This window comes from Ylistrum balloti, unplaced genomic scaffold (genome assembly GCF_031769215.1).
Source record: "Ylistrum balloti isolate Yb309-2 unplaced genomic scaffold, AGI_CSIRO_Ybal_v1 Utg369886, whole genome shotgun sequence".
Lineage (NCBI taxonomy): Eukaryota > Metazoa > Mollusca > Bivalvia > Pectinida > Pectinidae > Ylistrum > Ylistrum balloti.
The window spans coordinates 238,947-256,781 of record NW_026782021.1 but is presented as its reverse complement, the minus strand read 5'-3'; the positions used below and the strand labels follow the sequence as shown (position 1 = coordinate 256,781).

The 17,835-nt window shown below is 37.6% G+C and overlaps 2 protein-coding genes across 2 annotated transcripts in view; one reads left to right on the top strand and one right to left on the bottom strand.

Annotated features, from left to right (window-relative positions):
* Positions 1 to 17,835, top strand: part of LOC132546363 (uncharacterized) — an 80,282-nt gene that overhangs the window by 29,246 nt on the left and 33,201 nt on the right. Inside the window, exon 18 of the mRNA XM_060210076.1 lies at positions 11,128 to 11,209. Coding sequence (XP_060066059.1) covers positions 11,128 to 11,209 — 82 coding nt within the window. The remainder of the gene's footprint in view (positions 1 to 11,127; positions 11,210 to 17,835) is intronic.
* Positions 11,227 to 14,458, bottom strand: LOC132546359 (uncharacterized; the record flags this gene model as incomplete). Its single annotated transcript, XM_060210073.1, has 4 exons — positions 11,227 to 11,247; positions 11,453 to 11,533; positions 11,655 to 11,819; positions 14,396 to 14,458. Coding segments are annotated over 4 exons (330 nt in total), but the record flags the coding sequence as incomplete, so codon positions are not given.

The following is a 17,835-nucleotide window of genomic DNA, read 5'->3' as shown; positions in this document are numbered from 1 at the left end:
ACACAGTTCTCTAAATACTTTTATCCATTTCCAAATTCTCTGCCATTATTAGGTCATATGGCCCGGTTTGAAAGGCCTGAGATCCTGTAATCACTAGGACATGGAGACAGTTCTAACTGTAATTGTTAAAATGCAAAGTTCAGGTGTCAGATTTAAAGGGTAAATTGTGCCGTGCACAAACAATTATCTCAATATTTCCAGATGATGAACTTTGTCCTGCATGTCCCACAGAAGCTTCCAAGTCAGACTTACCCTCAAAATATTTTGATCAGCATTAATTGTGCATCTGTCATACAAAATATGATAAATAGGTTTTAGAAGATGGTATAATTATGCCTGTAATGTGTTAGCACTGCTGGGATGGAAGGCTCCTGTCAGGGCAAACATATTCCATGTATTTAAGCCTGTGGTATGGCAAATTTTATATAATTCTATAACTAAAAACCAGACAAATCTTCTAAAAATAACCAGAGACATCTAATTTGATAGATGTTTTCTAAATCCAGGTATGATCATGTGGTGATTGTAATTAGAGTCCCTATCTGTGGAGAAATGTATGTTGTTGGCTGTTGGTAGAGAAATGTGTCATATTTACTGTTGGTAGAGAAATGAAACATGTTGACTGTTGGTAGAGAAATGTATCATGTTGGTAGAGAAATGTATCATGTTGGTAGAGAAATGTATCATGTTGTCTGTTGGTAGAGAAATGTATCATGTTGGTAGAGAAATGTATCATGTTGGCTGTTGGTAGAGAAATGTATCATGTTGGTAGAGAAATGTATCATGTTGTCTGTTGGTAGAGAAATGAAACATGTTGACTGTTGGTAGAGAAATGTGTCATATTTACTGTTGGTAGAGAAATGAAACATGTTGACTGTTGGTAGAGAAATGTATCATGTTGGTAGAGAAATGTATCATGTTGGTAGAGAAATGTATCATGTTGACTATTGGTAGAGAAATGTACCATGTTGGCTGTTGGTAGAGAAATGAATCATGTTGGTAGAGAAATGTATCATGTTGGCTGTTGGTAGAGAAATGTATCATGTTGGTAGAGAAATGTATCATGTTAGCTGTTGGTAGAGAAATGTATCATGTTGGTTGTTGGAAGAGAAATGTATCATGTTGGCTGTTGGTAGAGAAATGTATCATGTTGGTAGAGAAATGTATCATGTTGGCTGTTGGTAGAGAAATGTATCATGTTGGTAGAGAAATGTATCATGTTGGCTGTTGGTAGAGAAATGTATCATGTAGGTAGAGAAATGTATCATGTTGGCAGTTGGTAGAGAAATGTATCATGTTAGTAGAGTAATGTATCATGTTGGTAGAGAAATGTATCATGTTGGTAGAGAAATGTATCATGTTGGCTGTTGGTAGAGAAATGTATCATGTTGTCTGTTGGTAGAGAAATGTATCATGTTGGTAGAGAAATGTATCATGTTGTCTGTTGGTAGAGAAATGTATCATGTTGGTAGAGAAATGTATCATGTTGGCTGTTGGTAGAGAAATGTATCATGTTGGCTGTTGGTAGAGAAATGTATCATGTTGGTAGAGAAATGTATCATGTTGACTGTTGGTAGAGAAATGTATCATGTTGGTAGAGAAATGTATCATGTTGGCTGTTGGTAGAGAAATGTATCATGTTGGTAGAGAAATGTATCATGTTGGCTGTTGGTAGAGAAATGTATCATGTTGGCTGTTGGTAGAGAAATGTATCATGTTGTAGAGAAATGTATCATGTTGTCTGTTGGTAGAGAAATGTATCATGTTGGCTGTTGGTAGAGAAATGAATCATGTTGTCTGTTGGTAGAGAAATGTATCATGTTGGCTGTTGGTAGAGAAATGTATCATGTTGGTAGAGAAATGTATCATGTTGGCTGTTGGTAGAGAAATGTATCATGTTGACTGTTGGTAGAGAAATGTATCATGTTGGTAGAGAAATGTATCATGTTGGCTGCTGGTAGAGAAATGTATCATGTTGACTGTTGGTAGAGAAATGTATCATGTTGGCTGTTGGTAGAGAAATGTATCATGTTGACTGTTGGTAGAGAAATGTATCATGCTGGTAGAGAAATGTATCATGTTGACTGTTGGTAGAGAAATGTATCATGTTGGTAGAGAAATGTATCATGTTGGTTGTTGGAAGAGAAATGTATCATGTTGGTTGTTGGAAGAGAAATGTATCATGTTGGCTGTTGGTAGAGAAATGTATCATGTTGGCTGTTGGTAGAGAAATGTATCATGTTGGCTGTTGGTAGAGAAATGTATCATGTTGGTAGAGAAATGTATCATGTTGACTGTTGGTAGAGAAATGTATCATGTTGACTGTTGGTAGAGAAATGTATCATGTTGGCTGTTGGTAGAGAAATGTATCATGTTGGTAGAGAAATGTATCATGTTGACTGTTGGTAGAGAAATGTATCATGTTGGCTGTTGGTAGAGAAATGTATCATGTTGGTAGAGAAATGTATCATGTTGGCTGTTGGTAGAGAAATGTATCATGTTGACTGTTGGTAGAGAAATGTATCATGTTGGTAGAGAAATGTATCATGTTGACTGTTGGTAGAGAAATGTATCATGTTGGTAGAGAAATGTATCATGTTGGCTGTTGGTAGAGAAATGTATCATGTTGGTAGAGAAATGTATCATGTTGGCTGCTGGTAGAGAAATGTATCATGTTGGTAGAGAAATGTATCATGTTGGCTGTTGGTAGAGAAATGTATCATGTTGGCTGTTGGTAGAGAAATGTATCATGTTGGTAGAGAAATGTATCATGTTGGCTGTTGGTAGAGAAATGTATCATGTTGGCTGTTGGTAGAGAAATGTATCATGTTGGTAGAGAAATGTATCATGTTGACTGTTGGTAGAGAAATGTATCATGTTGGTAGAGAAATGTATCATGTTGGCTGTTGGTAGAGAAATGTATCATGTTGGTTGTTGGAAGAGAAATGTATCATGTTGGCTGTTGGTAGAGAAATGTATCATGTTGGCTGTTGGTAGAGAAATGTATCATGTTGGTAGAGAAATGTACCATGTTGTCTGTTGGTAGAGAAATGTATCATGTTGGCTGTTGGTAGAGAAATGTATCATGTTGTCTGTTGGTAGAGAAATGTATCATGTTGGCTGTTGGTAGAGAAATGTATCATGTTGGCTGTTGGTAGAGAAATGTATCATGTTGACTGTTGGTAGAGAAATGTATCATGTTGGTAGAGAAATGTATCATGTTGGCTGCTGGTAGAGAAATGTATCATGTTGACTGTTGGTAGAGAAATGTATCATGTTGGCTGTTGGTAGAGAAATGTATCATGTTGACTGTTGGTAGAGAAATGTATCATGTTGGCTGTTGGTAGAGAAATGTATCATGTTGGTAGAGAAATGAATCATGTTGGTAGAGAAATGTATCATGTTGGCTGTTGGTAGAGAAATGTATGATGTTGGTAGAGAAATGTATCATGTTGGCTGTTGGTAGAGAAATGTATCATGTTGGTAGAGAAATGTATCATGTTGGCTGTTGGTAGAGAAATGTATCATGTTGGCTGCTGGTAGAGAAATGTATCATGTTGGTAGAGAAATGTATCATGTTGGCTGTTGGTAGAGAAATGTATCATGTTGGCTGTTGGTAGAGAAATGTATCATGTTGGTAGAGAAATGTATCATGTTGGCTGTTGGTAGAGAAATGTATCATGTTGGCTGTTGGTAGAGAAATGTATCATGTTGGTAGAGAAATGTATCATGTTGACTGTTGGTAGAGAAATGTATCATGTTGGTAGAAAAATGTATCATGTTGGCTGTTGGTAGAGAAATGTATCATGTTGGTAGAGAAATGTATCATGTTGGCTGTTGGTAGAGAAATGTATCATGTTGGCTGTTGGTAGAGAAATGTATCATGTTGGTAGAGAAATGTATCATGTTGTCTGTTGGTAGAGAAATGTATCATGTTGGCTGTTGGTAGAGAAATGTATCATGTTGTCTGTTGGTAGAGAAATGTATCATGTTGGCTGTTGGTAGAGAAATGTATCATGTTGGTAGAGAAATGTATCATGTTGGCTGTTGGTAGAGAAATGTATCATGTTGGCTGTTGGTAGAGAAATGTATCATGTTGGTAGACAAATGTATCATGTTGGCTGCTGGTAGAGAAATATATAATGTTGGCTGTTGGTAGAGAAATGTATCATGTTGGCTGTTGGTAGAGAAGTGTATCATGTTGGCTGTTGGTAGTTGGTAGAGAAATGTATCATGTTGGCTGTTGGTAGAGAAGTGTATCATGTTGGCTGTTGGTAGAGAAATGTATCATGTTGGCTGTTGGTAGAGAAGTGTATCATGTTGGCTGTTGGTAGAGAAATGTATCATGTTGGCTGTTGGTAGAGAAGTGTATCATGTTGGCTGTTGGTAGAGAAATGTATCATGTTGGCTGTTGGTAGAGAAATGTATCATGTTGGTAGAGAAATGTATCATGTTGGCTGTTGGTAGAGAAATGTATTATGTTGGCTGTTGGTAGAGAAATGTATCATGTTGGCTGTTGGTAGAGAAATATATCATGTTGGCTGTTGGTAGAGAAATGTATCATGTTGGCTGTTGGTAGAGAAATGTATCATGTTGGCTGTTGGTAGAGAAATGTGCCCTGTTTTCTATTAGTAGAGAAATGCGTTATGTATGAAGCACAAATCCAGACCAGCTAGAACTGTGTGAGTAATGTCATCCATCAGTCACCCTGCATCTATCTTACACCCAGAGTGTATCTTGGTACACTTTAATCCTCAACACACCTGCAGCAGACTTAGAATTGCCAAATAAAAATAGGTGTACATTAAGCCTGGGAGATGTTTGAAGTTCACTAGTGTGAGTCTGGCTTGTTCTAGTGTATTTCATCTGTGTAGTGTTGAGAAAACTGAAGCAGCCCAGGACACTGGGGTGTCTGCTGAGGTTCCTGGAGGTTTAGGTACCACAATGTCAGCAATGCAATCACAAATAAGTGATCAAGTGGAGTGATAAGCTGGGATTGAGGTCTATGGCATACCGCAGTAGATGAATCAGATGTGGGCACCATTGTAAATGAATAAATTCCCCAAAACATCTGAATTATGTGCCAATTTCCTATTGAATAAAATGATGTAAGAGAATACATCGCAAGCACCTTGAGCTGGGAGGGAATCCTGTGGTCTTTTTAATGAACTTAAGTGTAAAGCGTACATTTCAAATCTAGATAGTAATCAGGTGGACAAATAGCTTTCCCCTCGTAAACCATTTCTGTAACGATGATGCGGTTTTTGTATAATAGGAAATTTAAGTGGAATCTCAGTATTAATAGCTGTGTGTAGAGAAGTACAGGGTCCACCCATTTTTGTGGGAATGGATAAGGCCACTATAAAGGTCTGGTCTGATGTAGTGTAGACAGAACCTTGTCTATCCAAAAGTTTGTCCATCTGTCTGTAGACAGAATCTTACCTTTCAGAAGGTTTGTCCATCTGTCTGTAGATAGAATCTTGTCTATCCAAAAGTTTGTCCATCTGTCTGTAGACAGAATCTTGTCTATCCAAAAGTTTGTCCATCTGTCTGTAGACAGAATCTTGTCTATCCAAAAGTTTGTCCATCTGTCTGTAGACAGAATCTTGCCTTTCAGAAGGTTTGTCCATCTTTCTGTAGACAGATCCTTGTCTATCAAAAGGTTTGTTCATCTGTCTGTAGACAGATCCTTTTCTATCAGATGGTTTGTCCATCTGTCTGTAGACAAAATCTTGTCCATCCAAAAGTCTGTCCATCTGTCTGTAGACAGATCCTTTTCTATCAGAAGGTTTGTCCATCTGTCTGTAGACATATCCATGTCTGTCAGAAAGTTTGTTCATCTGTCTGTAGACAGATCTTCTTCTATCAGAATGTTTGTCAATCTGTCTGTAGACAGATCCTTGTCTGTCAGATAGTTTGTCCATCTGTCTGTAGACAGAATCTTGCCTTTCAGAAGGTTTGTCCATCTTTCTGTAGACAGATCCTTTTCTATCAGATTTTTTTTCATCTGTCTGTAGACAGATCCTTTTCTGTCAGAAGGTTTGTCCATCTTTCTGTAGACAGATCCTTTTCTATCAGATGTTTTTTCATCTGTCTGTAGACAGATCTTCTTCTATCAGAATGTTTGTCAATCTGTCTGTAGACAGATCCTTTTCTGTCAGAAGGTTTGTCCATCTTTCTGTAGACAGATCCTTTTCTCTCAGATGTTTTTTTCATCTGTCTGTAGACAGATCTTCTTCTATCAGAATGTTTGTCAATCTGTCTGTAGACAGATCTTCTTCTGTCAGAAGGTTTGTCCATCTGTCTGTAGACAGATCCTTTTCTGTCAGAATGTTTGTCAATCTGTCTGTAGACAGATCCTTTTCTGTCAGAATGTTTGTCAATCTGTCTGTAGACAGATCCTCTTTTATCAGAAGGTTTGTCCATCTGTCTGTAGATCATTGTTCTTTATAGGATGGATTGGAAAAAGAAAATGGCTGACATATAGCTAATTTGAATTTTGAAAGTAATATTTTGTTATCATTCTGTCTAAAGAAATACCAGATGGATCATTTTCATGTATGTTCACCATGGTCCCTAATTATTGTTTTGGAACTGATTAAAACAAAAACGCTAACAGCAGCAGATAATTAATGTTTGTATCTGTAGAAGTACTGAAAGACACTATAATTGTTTTATTTATGTCCACATGTGTAGGTTTCCTTTATTGTCCTTGTTTAATGATCAGAGTAAATAAGAGGACAGAAAGGAAGAGGAAAGAATCAAACTGATGAAGACCAAATTAAGAGTATTTAATTGGTGTTGTCAAGATCCCTCTAGAATCTCTTGTATCAGTTTTGTGTGGGGTATTGTTGCCAATCTTAGCTACCAGTACATGTATTTCTTATACTCTGTGCACATGATCAGTAACTAGAGTAGTTTTGACTTTGTTATTAACATCTTTTTGATTTTGGAGTTATTTCTCTTTGTGATCAAGCTGGTGGGCAGATATTTGACCAGTAACTAGAGTAGTTTTGACTTTGTTATTAACATCTTTTTGATTTTGGAGTTATTTCTCTTTGTGATCAAGCTGGTGGGCAGATATTTGTCTGACAGTGGTTAGACTTTAACATCTAGCTGAGTTTCTATCTAGATAAACCATTGCTGAATTCTACAATAACAGTAAGTGATATTAGTTAGCTCTTTTTTACATTTCTACTTTATCATTCCCCACCGATCCAACCAGAATTCCGCCATGTTTTATATTGAATTTTGTGCTGGTTCCAGATACAATATCTAGATATCTCATTACACCTGATTGTACGTTTTCTGCGAGTTCTACTCATCACTTACCATGTCTATGATAATGCAACAGTTTGCCCAGTGCTTTTTACAGACATTTGTTGGCACTAGAATTGACTCATTCTTATTATATGTCCATATTCTTCGTCAAAGAAGAATTGTAGAAATAGATGTTGACTCCTATCAGATAAGTAGATAAAGATTTAGAATGACAATGCTCCTCTCCCATTTTCTCATATGTCATTTCATTAGTTTAGAGGCTGAAATTTGAAAAAAGAGAAAAGGTCAAATGAGGACAAGGAAACTGCAAAATCTGAACTAGAGGATACTAACTGCACTATGATAGGGTCCTTCTAGCCTTGTCCATTTTCACAAGACACTTGGTAAATCTATCAGTTTTCCTATAACCCTGATAGGACACTTGATTGTACAGCTGCCGAACCCAAAACACCAATTTTGGCAGGTATCAATTGACCTGGGAAATAAACTATATTTAAACCTTAATATAATTTTTAAAATGCTTGTCCAGGTTTTTGCTGCAAAGTTGCTGAAGTGTACGGGTTAGATTGTTTTGTACTGGGTGTTGAGGTTTTCTTCCTTGTTACACTGTAGGAGAATGCTTTATGGATTTAAGGAATTTTTGGTACATGACAAGAATCATCCTTTTTTGTATGCCCCACTTAAAGACATTTTATTCAACATGTTGTTGGATGTGATTGCTCACTCTAGAAGCTTTGTAATTGGAAGGTTTCTTACCTTTTCATAGTTCATTTAGACAAGGGAAGTAAATCTTATACCAACAAAATGTGTAGGAATTACCAGGCTTTATATATGATATGTTATACAAGCTTACCCGCTTCTTTCATCTTGCTCTGACCTACAAGTGTACATGTTGTCTCTACAAGTATACCACTCAAATAGGTGCTTGTCCCAGAATCAAGCAACCACTTTGGTTATCCTACAGAGAACTCCTCGGAAACATCTATCTAATGTTCAGTAATGTTGCATGTTGAGATGTTTTGAAGTTTAATCACTCAATCCTCCTTATGATCAGATGAAGTGTAAATCATGTATGATATCCCCTGTCTACTGTAAATCTAAATCCTGTTTCCTGTCCATTTCCCCTGTCTACTGTTCATATACTTAACTTCCTGTCCATTTCCCCTGTCTTCTTTTCATATCCTCAACTTCCTATTCATTTCTCCTGTCTTCTTTTCATATCCTCAACTTCCTGTCCATTTCATATCCTCAAATTCCTGCCCATTTCGCCTGTTTACTTTAAATCTAATTCCTGCTTTTTCTCCATTTCTCCTGTCTTCTTTTCATATCCTTAACTTCCTGTCCATTTATTTTTCAACTGCTCATATCTTCAATTCTCTGTCCATTTCCCCTTCTCCTGTTCATATCCTTAACCTTCTGTTCATTTTGCCTGTTTACTGTTCATATCCTTAACTTCCTGTCCGTTTCTCCTGTCTTCATTTCATATCCTCAACTTCCTGTCCATTTTCCCTGTTTACTGTTCATATCCTCAACTTCCTGTCCATTTCTCCTGTCTACTGTTCATATCCTCAACTTCCTGTCTTGTCTACTGTTCATATCTTCAACTTCCTGTCCATTTCCCCTGTCTATTGTTCATATCCTTAACTTCCTGTTCATTTCGCCTGTCTATTGTTCATATCCTTAACTTCCTGTTCATTTCGCCTGTGTACTGTTCATATCCTCAACTTCCTGTCCATTTCCCCTGTTTACTGTTCATATCCTTAACTTCCTGTCCATTTCTCCTGTCTTTTCATATCCTCAACTTCCTGTCCATTTTCCTTTTCTACTGCTCATATCTTTTTCCCTTACCCTATTCATATACTCAGTTTCTGTTCATTTTCCCTGTGTACTGTTCATATCCTTAATATTCTGTCCTTAACTCCCATCTTCTTTGTATACCAAGTCTACTGTCAATATCCCAAGTCTATTGTTCACATTCCCACTCTACTCTCCATATGCCCTGTCTACTGTCAACAGTCTACTGTCAATATCCCCAGTCTACTGTCAACAGTCTACTATTGATATCCCCAGTCTACTGTCTATATCCCCTGTCTGCTCTTTGTATACTGAGTCTACTGTCAATATCCCCAGTCTACTGTCAACAGTCTACTATTGATATCCCCAGTCTACTGTCTATATCCCCAGTCTAGTCTGTCAATATCCCCAGTCTGTCTGTCTTTATCCCCAGTCTACTGTCTATATCCCCAGTCTACTGTCAATATCCCAAGTCTACTGTCAATATCCCCAGTCTACTGTCAATATCCCAAGTCTACTGTCAATATCCCCAGTCTACTGTCTATATCCCCAGTCTACTGTCAATATCCCTAGTCTACTGTCAATATCCCAAGTCTACTGTCAATATCCCAAGTCTACTGTCAATATCCCCAGTCTACTGTCAATATCCCAAGTCTACTGTCAATATCCCCAGTCTACTGTCTATATCCCCTGTCTGCTCTTTGTATACTGAGTCTACTGTCAATATCCCCAGTCTACTGTCAATATCCCCAGTCTACTGTCAATATCCCCTGTCTGCTCTTTGTATACTGAGTCTACTGTCAATATCCCCAGTCTACTGTCAGTATACCCAGTCTACTGTCAATATCCCTAGTCTACTTTCCATATGCCTTGTTTACTGTATGTATAATGTGACCTCAGAGAACGGAAGCAATAAATATCAGCACTAAGAATTAGGAAAGGATTTACAGTACAGACGAAAAAAACCCAGCCATTATTTCTATATCAATGTTGTAACTGTGCCAGATGATGTTTTTCTTCTTTTTTTTTTTTTTTTTGTGCCAGATGAAATACCTTGTGATGTTGTGTCAATGTATAGGTATCTATTTTCTGCGATTGGTGAACATTGATTTTTAATTCCTCCCTGGATTGGTTGAATTGATGATTCTTATTTGATGCCAACATCAAAGTTGATAAGAAGAACTTTAGTTTAATATACTTGTGCATTTTCCCTACATGTTAAGTTTTATTTGTTGCCTTCTAAAGTGCAGTGAAACTTCGGAATCCATTAGGGATTCCAAGTGGTGGATTTAAAATAATTTTGACATGTTACATTTCCATTCCTTCTAAAACCTAATCATCAGTCTGTAATTCAAAGGAATGTTTACACTCCTGTTTTTACATGGCAATTCAAAGTAAGGGTCAAACAGTGAAATACAACGCAGTTTCTGACCTCCCACAATCAACAGTCAACAATTCCACATACATTTCCTTTTGGTCAATTAATTTTTAAGTGCTTTCCTCTTGTAAAGGATGTTGTTTGGCTAGGCTAGGGTACAACACCTGGAGAAGGGAATGGTTCTAACACAGAAACTAGTCCTGTCAGAGAGACTAAAATACTGGACATCTTAACATACATAAACTGCATCCACAGATACATACTCTCGTCTAATAACAATCAATTATAAGGGATTTCTTACATAAACAATAAGTTTGTGCTGATATATAAAACTGCTTCAAGAATGCACTAAGTACTTGTTAAGTTGGGTTTGTGTAAGTACCAAATTTTCTCTACTGAATGAAGCTACACAGACAGGAAAACGTAGGACATTGATACATGCAACAATTCTGAAGGCTACAGTAATGGGTTGTAGTGACTGATAATAAATCTATTTGTGTTGTTTGTAAACTTTCCTCAGGGCATCTCCAGTTCAGTGGGAAGCTGTCAGCACTGATTATCTTGTTTGGAAACAGTTAGAACTAGTATAGACACAGAGAAACCACATTAAATTATTGGTATAATGAATGAAGATTACTTGTGATGTTGTGTCAATGTATAGGTATCTATTTCAGGACTCTGCGATTGGTGAACATCCACACTGAACAATGTTTATATGTATTTGATGGAAGCCAGGACCAAGTATTAACAGTGTCGGTAAGTTCCCTATGTAATTAGTCCACAGACATACACTTCTACATTCATATCTCATTTAAAAAAAATACTGCCTCACTAGATGATGAGAGCAAGGGGTTATTATCATGACCAGAATGGTGGAGGACCTTAATCTTATTCTGAAATAACTGCACGTGATACCATCCTGTCTGTGTGTGATACCGTCCTATCTGTGTGTGATACCATCCTATCTGTGTGTGATATCATCCTGACTGTGTGTGATACCTTCCTATCTGTGTGTGATATCATACTGTCTGTGTGTGATACCATCCTATCTGTGTGTGATACCATCCTATCTGTGTGATACTATCCTGTCTGTGTGTTATACCATCCTATCTGTGTGTGATAACATCCTATCTGTGTGACACCATCCTATCTGTGTGTGATACCATCCTATCTGTGTGATACCATCCTATCTATGTGATACCATCCTATCTGTGTGTGATACCATCCTATCTGTGTGTGATACCATCCTATCTGTGTGTGATACCATCCTATCTGTGTGTGATATCATCCTGTCTGTGTGTGATACCATCCTATCTGTGTGTGATACCATCCTATCTGTGTGTGATACCATCCTATTTGTGTGATACTATCCTATCTGTGTGTGATACCATCCTATCTGTGTGTGATACCATCCTATCTGTGTGTGATACCATCCTATCTGTGTGTGATAACATCCTATCTGTGTGACATCATCCTATCTGTGTGATACCATCCTATCTGTGTGATACCATCCTATCTATGTGATACCATCCTATCTGTGTGTGATACCATCCTATTTGTGTGATACCATCCTATCTGTGTGTGATACCATCCTATCTGTGTGATACCATCCTATCTGTGTGATACCATCCTATTGGTGTGTGATACCACCTGATCTGTGTGATACCATCCTGTAGGTGTGTGTGATACCATCCTATCTGTGTGTGTGATACCATTCTATCTATGTGTGATACCATCCTATCTGTGTGTGTGATACCATCCTATCTGTGTGTGATACCATCCTATCTGTGTGTGATACCATCCTATGTGTGTGATACCATCCTGTCTGTGTGTGATACTACCTTGTCTTTATGATACCATCCTATCTGTGTGTGATAACATCCTATCTGTGTGACATCATCCTATCTGTGTGATACCATCCTATCTGTGTGATACCATCTATCAGTGTGTGATACCATCCTATCTGTGTGTGATACCATCCCATCTGTGTGATACCATCCCATCTGTGTGATACCATCCTATCTGTGTGTGATACCATCCTATCTGTGTGTGTGATACCATCCTGTCTGTGTGATACCATCTATCTGTGTGATACCATCCTATCTGTGTGTGATACCATCCTATCTGTGTGTGATACCATCCTATCTGTGTGATACTATCCTACCTGTGTGTGATACCATCCTGTCTGTGTGTGATACCATCCTATCTGTGTGATACCATCCTATCTGTGTGATACCATCCCATCTGTGTGTGTGATACCATCCTATCTGTGTGTGTGATACCATCCTATCTGTGTGTGATACCATCCTATCTGTGTGATACCATCCTATCTGTGTGATACCATCCTATCTGTGTGTGATACCATCCTATCTGTTTGATGCCATCCTTTCTGTGTGTGATACCATCCTATCTGTGTGTGATACCATCCGGTCTGTGTGTGATACCATCCCATCTGTGTGATACCATCCCATCTGTGTGTGTGATACCATCCTATCTGTGTGTGTGATACCATCCTATCTGTGTGTGATACCATCCTATCTGTGTGATACCATCCTATCTATGTGATACCATCCTATCTGTGTGTGATACCATCTATCTTTGTGTGATACCATCCTGTCTGTGTGATACCATCTATCAGGGTGTGATACCATCCTATCTGTGTGATACCATCCTATCTGTGTGTGATACCATCCTATCTGTGTGTGATACCATCCTATCTGTGTGATACCATCCTATCTGTGTGATACCATCCTATCTGTGTGATACCATCCTATCTGTGTGTGATACCATCCTATCTGTGTGTGATACCATCCTGTCTGTGTGATACCATCTATCTGTGTGATACCATCCTATCTGTGTGATACCATCCTATCTGTGTGATACCATCCTATCTGTGTGATACCATCCTATCTGTGTGTGATACCATCCTGTCTGTGTGATACCATCCTGTCTGTGTGATACCATCCTGTCTGTGTGATACCATCCTATCTGTGTGATACCATCTATCTGTGTGTGATACCATCCTATCTGTGTGATACCATCCTATCTGTGTGTGATACCATCCTATCTGTGTGATACCATCCTATCTGTGTGATACCATCCTATCTGTGTGATACCATCCTATCTGTGTGTGATACCATCCTATCTGTGTGATACCATCCTGTCTGTGTGATACCATCCTGTGTGTGTGATACCATCCTATCTGTGTGATACCATCTATCTGTGTTTGATACCATCCTATCTGTGTGATACCATCCTATCTGTGTGATACCATCTATCTGTGTGATACCATCTATTTGTGTGTGATACCATCCTGTCTGTGTGATACCATCCTGTCTGTGTGATACCATCCTATCTGTGTGATACCATCCTGTCTGTGTGATACCATCTATCTGTGTGATACCATCCTGTCTGTGTGATACCATCATATCTGTGTGATACCATCCTATCTGTGTGATACCATCCTATCTGTGTGATACCATCTATCTGTGTGTGATACCATCCTATCTGTGTGATACCATCCTGTCTGTGTGATACCATCCTGTCTGTGTGATACTCCTATCTGTGTGATACCATCCTATCTGTGTGTGATACCATCCTGTCTGTGTGATACCATCCTGTCTGTGTGATACCATCCTATCTGTGTGTGATACCATCCTATCTGTGTGTGATACCATCCTATCTGTGTGATACCATCCTATCTGTGTGATACCATCTATTTGTGTGTGATACCATCCTGTCTGGATGTGATACCATCCTATCAGGGTGTGATACCATCCCATCTGTGTGATACCATCCTATCTGTGTGTGATACCATCCTATCTGTGTGTGATACCATCCTATCTGTGTGATACCATCTATCAGTGTGTGATACCATCCTATCTGTGTGTGATACCATCCAATCTGTGTGATACCATCCTATGTGTGTGATACCATCCTGTCTGTGTGTGATACCATCCTATCTGTGTGTGATACCATCCTATCTGTGTGTGATACCATCCTATCTGTGTGTGATTCCATCCTATCTGTGTGTGTGTGTGATACCATCCCATCTGTGTGATACCATCCTATCTGTGTGTGATTCCATCCTATCTGTGTGTGTGTGTGTGATACCATCCCATCTGTGTGATACCATCCTATCTGTGTGTGATTCCATCCTATCTGTGTGTGTGTGTGATACCATCTATCTGTGTGTGATACCATCCTATCTGTGTGTGTGTGTGTGTGATACCACCATATCTGTGTGTGATACTGCCCAGTCTATGTATGAAACCATCCCTGAACTGGATGTGGTACCATCCTGTCTGAATGTTATACCATCCTTTCATTATCTGATATGTTTGTGTAATACAAAGTGTCTTAATGTGATTGCACTCTGCATGTATGAAATACCAAAAGACCTAAAGATATAATATTCAAGTAGTAGATTTGTTGGAAGGAGACAAAGTTTGAAAATAAAAAATGCTTTCATTTTCAAAATTACTTGGGTCTAATATGCCAAAACCTTGAAGTCACTTATGAAATAATAAAAGATCTGGAGACTTTTTATTAGGCTGGTAGCTTCCTTTGTCGGTCATAGGTCAAATTTGTTAAAAGTTTTAAACGACAAATCCCATTACCAAGAAGCCTACAACGATGATACATACATAGGATAAAGCCAAAGAACATTTGCAAAAAGAAATGACCTTGACCTATATTCAAGTGAACAGGGGTAGAATTCATGGAAACCTTTAAATTACATCTGCTGATTAATGAAAACAAACTCGGTCATGATATTTAAGCTGGTAGGTTTCTAGAAAGAGGCCTGAAAAAGTTTTCTAAAAGAAATAAACCATGACCAATATTCAAGGTCACAAGGGTCAGATTTGTTAAAAACTTCAAACAACTTCTGGTTAACCAAAAGGCCTAGACTGAATCATGATTTTTGGGTGGTAGGTTCATGGAATGAATGTCCATGATGTGAAATGGTAATATATTTATTAAAACATTAATTATGAGACTTTATTTAAAATCATTGGAAATGATTAATAATAGCCCTTGGTAAATAACAAAATTATCATTTTTATTCATCTTCTGAACCAAGAATCTTGATAAACACTTGAATAATCAGTTTTATATAATTGATTTTATAAAATGGTTGAGATGTCTCTGAAGTTGGGACTTATATTTAGGCTGTAAATCTGCATCACAAGATGATGCCCACTATCGTTTCATTACAGGCCTGCACTAGTCATTAGGAATGGCTTCAACTCCAAGGAAGTGTTTATGTTTTAGTAATATGCTTACAAACACATGTTGATTCTAAGTTTGTAAATGACAGACTTGCCAGGGGTTCATTAGGTTTGTGTATATATAGCCTCTCAAGTCATACACAAGGTAACATGTTCACTTTCAAATTAATTGTAGATAGATCTTCTCCTGAAACTCACTTATCCTTCCATACAGAAATAGGTATCTTAATGAAACCTCTTCTCTCTGCTACCATTCCACAGGAATGGCTTTTATCACAAGCTAATTCAAGTAAAATATATTTTTAGACATTGAAATTGTGTGTGAAGATTAAATTTATAAGGGACGTTAGTTACTTAACTATCCACTAATTTGTAAAAACAACTAGGTATAATACCAAATTATTTTTCACATGACTGACCTGCAATGCCACACAAAATGTCATCTATATCATACAACATAACTATCTTAATAGTAAAAGGACATCATGAATTGATGATGTCACCCAGTTTGTGTCAGCACTGAAAGTTTAACATCCAAGTTTCTACTTGTCGTTTTCTACTTAATTTCTCAGGAATTTGTGATCTTTAGAATCTCAATGATGAGATATGGAATAGATTATGACTAAAGAATAATCTGAGGTATCACTTGGCAAAGGGATTGATAAGTTCTAAATTACCCCTGTCAATATACGTTCTACAACAAGGAAAACAACAAAATGTTTCCTACAGCATAATTGTTGAGATAAACACCACTGCTCATGTTGATTAACTGAATATGTTAGCTGAGAATGATGGAAATTCAAGGTAGTTCAGGTCGTTGGGCAATGTTATTAAAATGTGTATGATCTTCTACAAAACTTTATTTAAATTTTTTTGTTTGATTGACGTTTATGGTCAGTGTTTTGAGATGATGAGAGGAAATGTTGATTGGCTGATAAGATAGAACTTGTTGCGATTCACCTCTGACAGGCCACCTGGTGTTGCTATCTATAGGACCTACCTAGATAGAAAAGAGCTCTTTAGTGTTAATATCTACTTGGTCCTACCTTCTCTGTCAACCATATACTGTCACCCTAATAGTTTATCTTCACAGCTGTGAGCCTAACACTTTTTTTATCTAAATGAATTCAAGAACGTCTTTTGTTAAGTATAGAGTGAGGTATAAACACATTTCAGTAGAAAGTACAAAAACTGTACACACGGCCTTCCATGTTATGGCGCCTATTCATTACCACTGTCATTTGATAGAATCAATTCAGAACTGGGGAAGGGAATTAAGTAGAATTGGAGCATTAGTTAGTTCTGTAGTGTGCATTATCTACACAGCACCTGCACTTCTCTACCACGCCCAAACTCATTTAATATAAATAACCTTAACCTCTATAGACATTGCTGTTTATTCATATTGGTACAATTTGGTCATTTTGGCTGGAATTTCATTCATCTGTCGATTAAGTGATTATAGTATATTACAGGAGTTGGCGTGACAAAGTTTTCATTGTGAGAGTATATTATACTACCTATTGTTCACACAATGCTGCCACTCTCGTAGACAGGGATGTCCCAATTAGGCAGTCAAGATTTACGTTAATGTGTAAAACCTCAAGTAGATAAGGTTTCCTTGTCAAATCGTCATGACGTACATGAGGTTAAATGGACAAAGTTTTTTCTAAAGATCATTTAAAATGTTTGCAAAATAGTTTGGCTTTTAACATTCTGTATATAGTAATCACTGTATTATCAATGCTATCCTATCATCTCTGGGCATTTTTCTTCAAAATATATCTCATTTTAGTAACGACAACGAGCTTTCCTAATATAGACAAGAATAAAAGTAATTGATTTTTAAATCTGGTACCAAGCACGAGTGTTACATCTGATATGATAACAGTTCTGTAAAATATATTGGTCCGACCCTGAAGTAATAAATCTTCAATGCTTGTCTATCAAAATTATACATAGAAATGATACTTTAAGGACCTAACTATTAAATCAAAATTAAGCAATTAAAAATGATGTACAGTGATCAATGTTATTAGAGGAGGAAAGAAATAAGGCTATGAAGGACAAAATGAGGGGGCAGGGCAGACAGAGAGGGGGAGAGGGGTGTGATGGACAGGAATCAAGATTGGGGAGAGAGAGCAGGCAAGA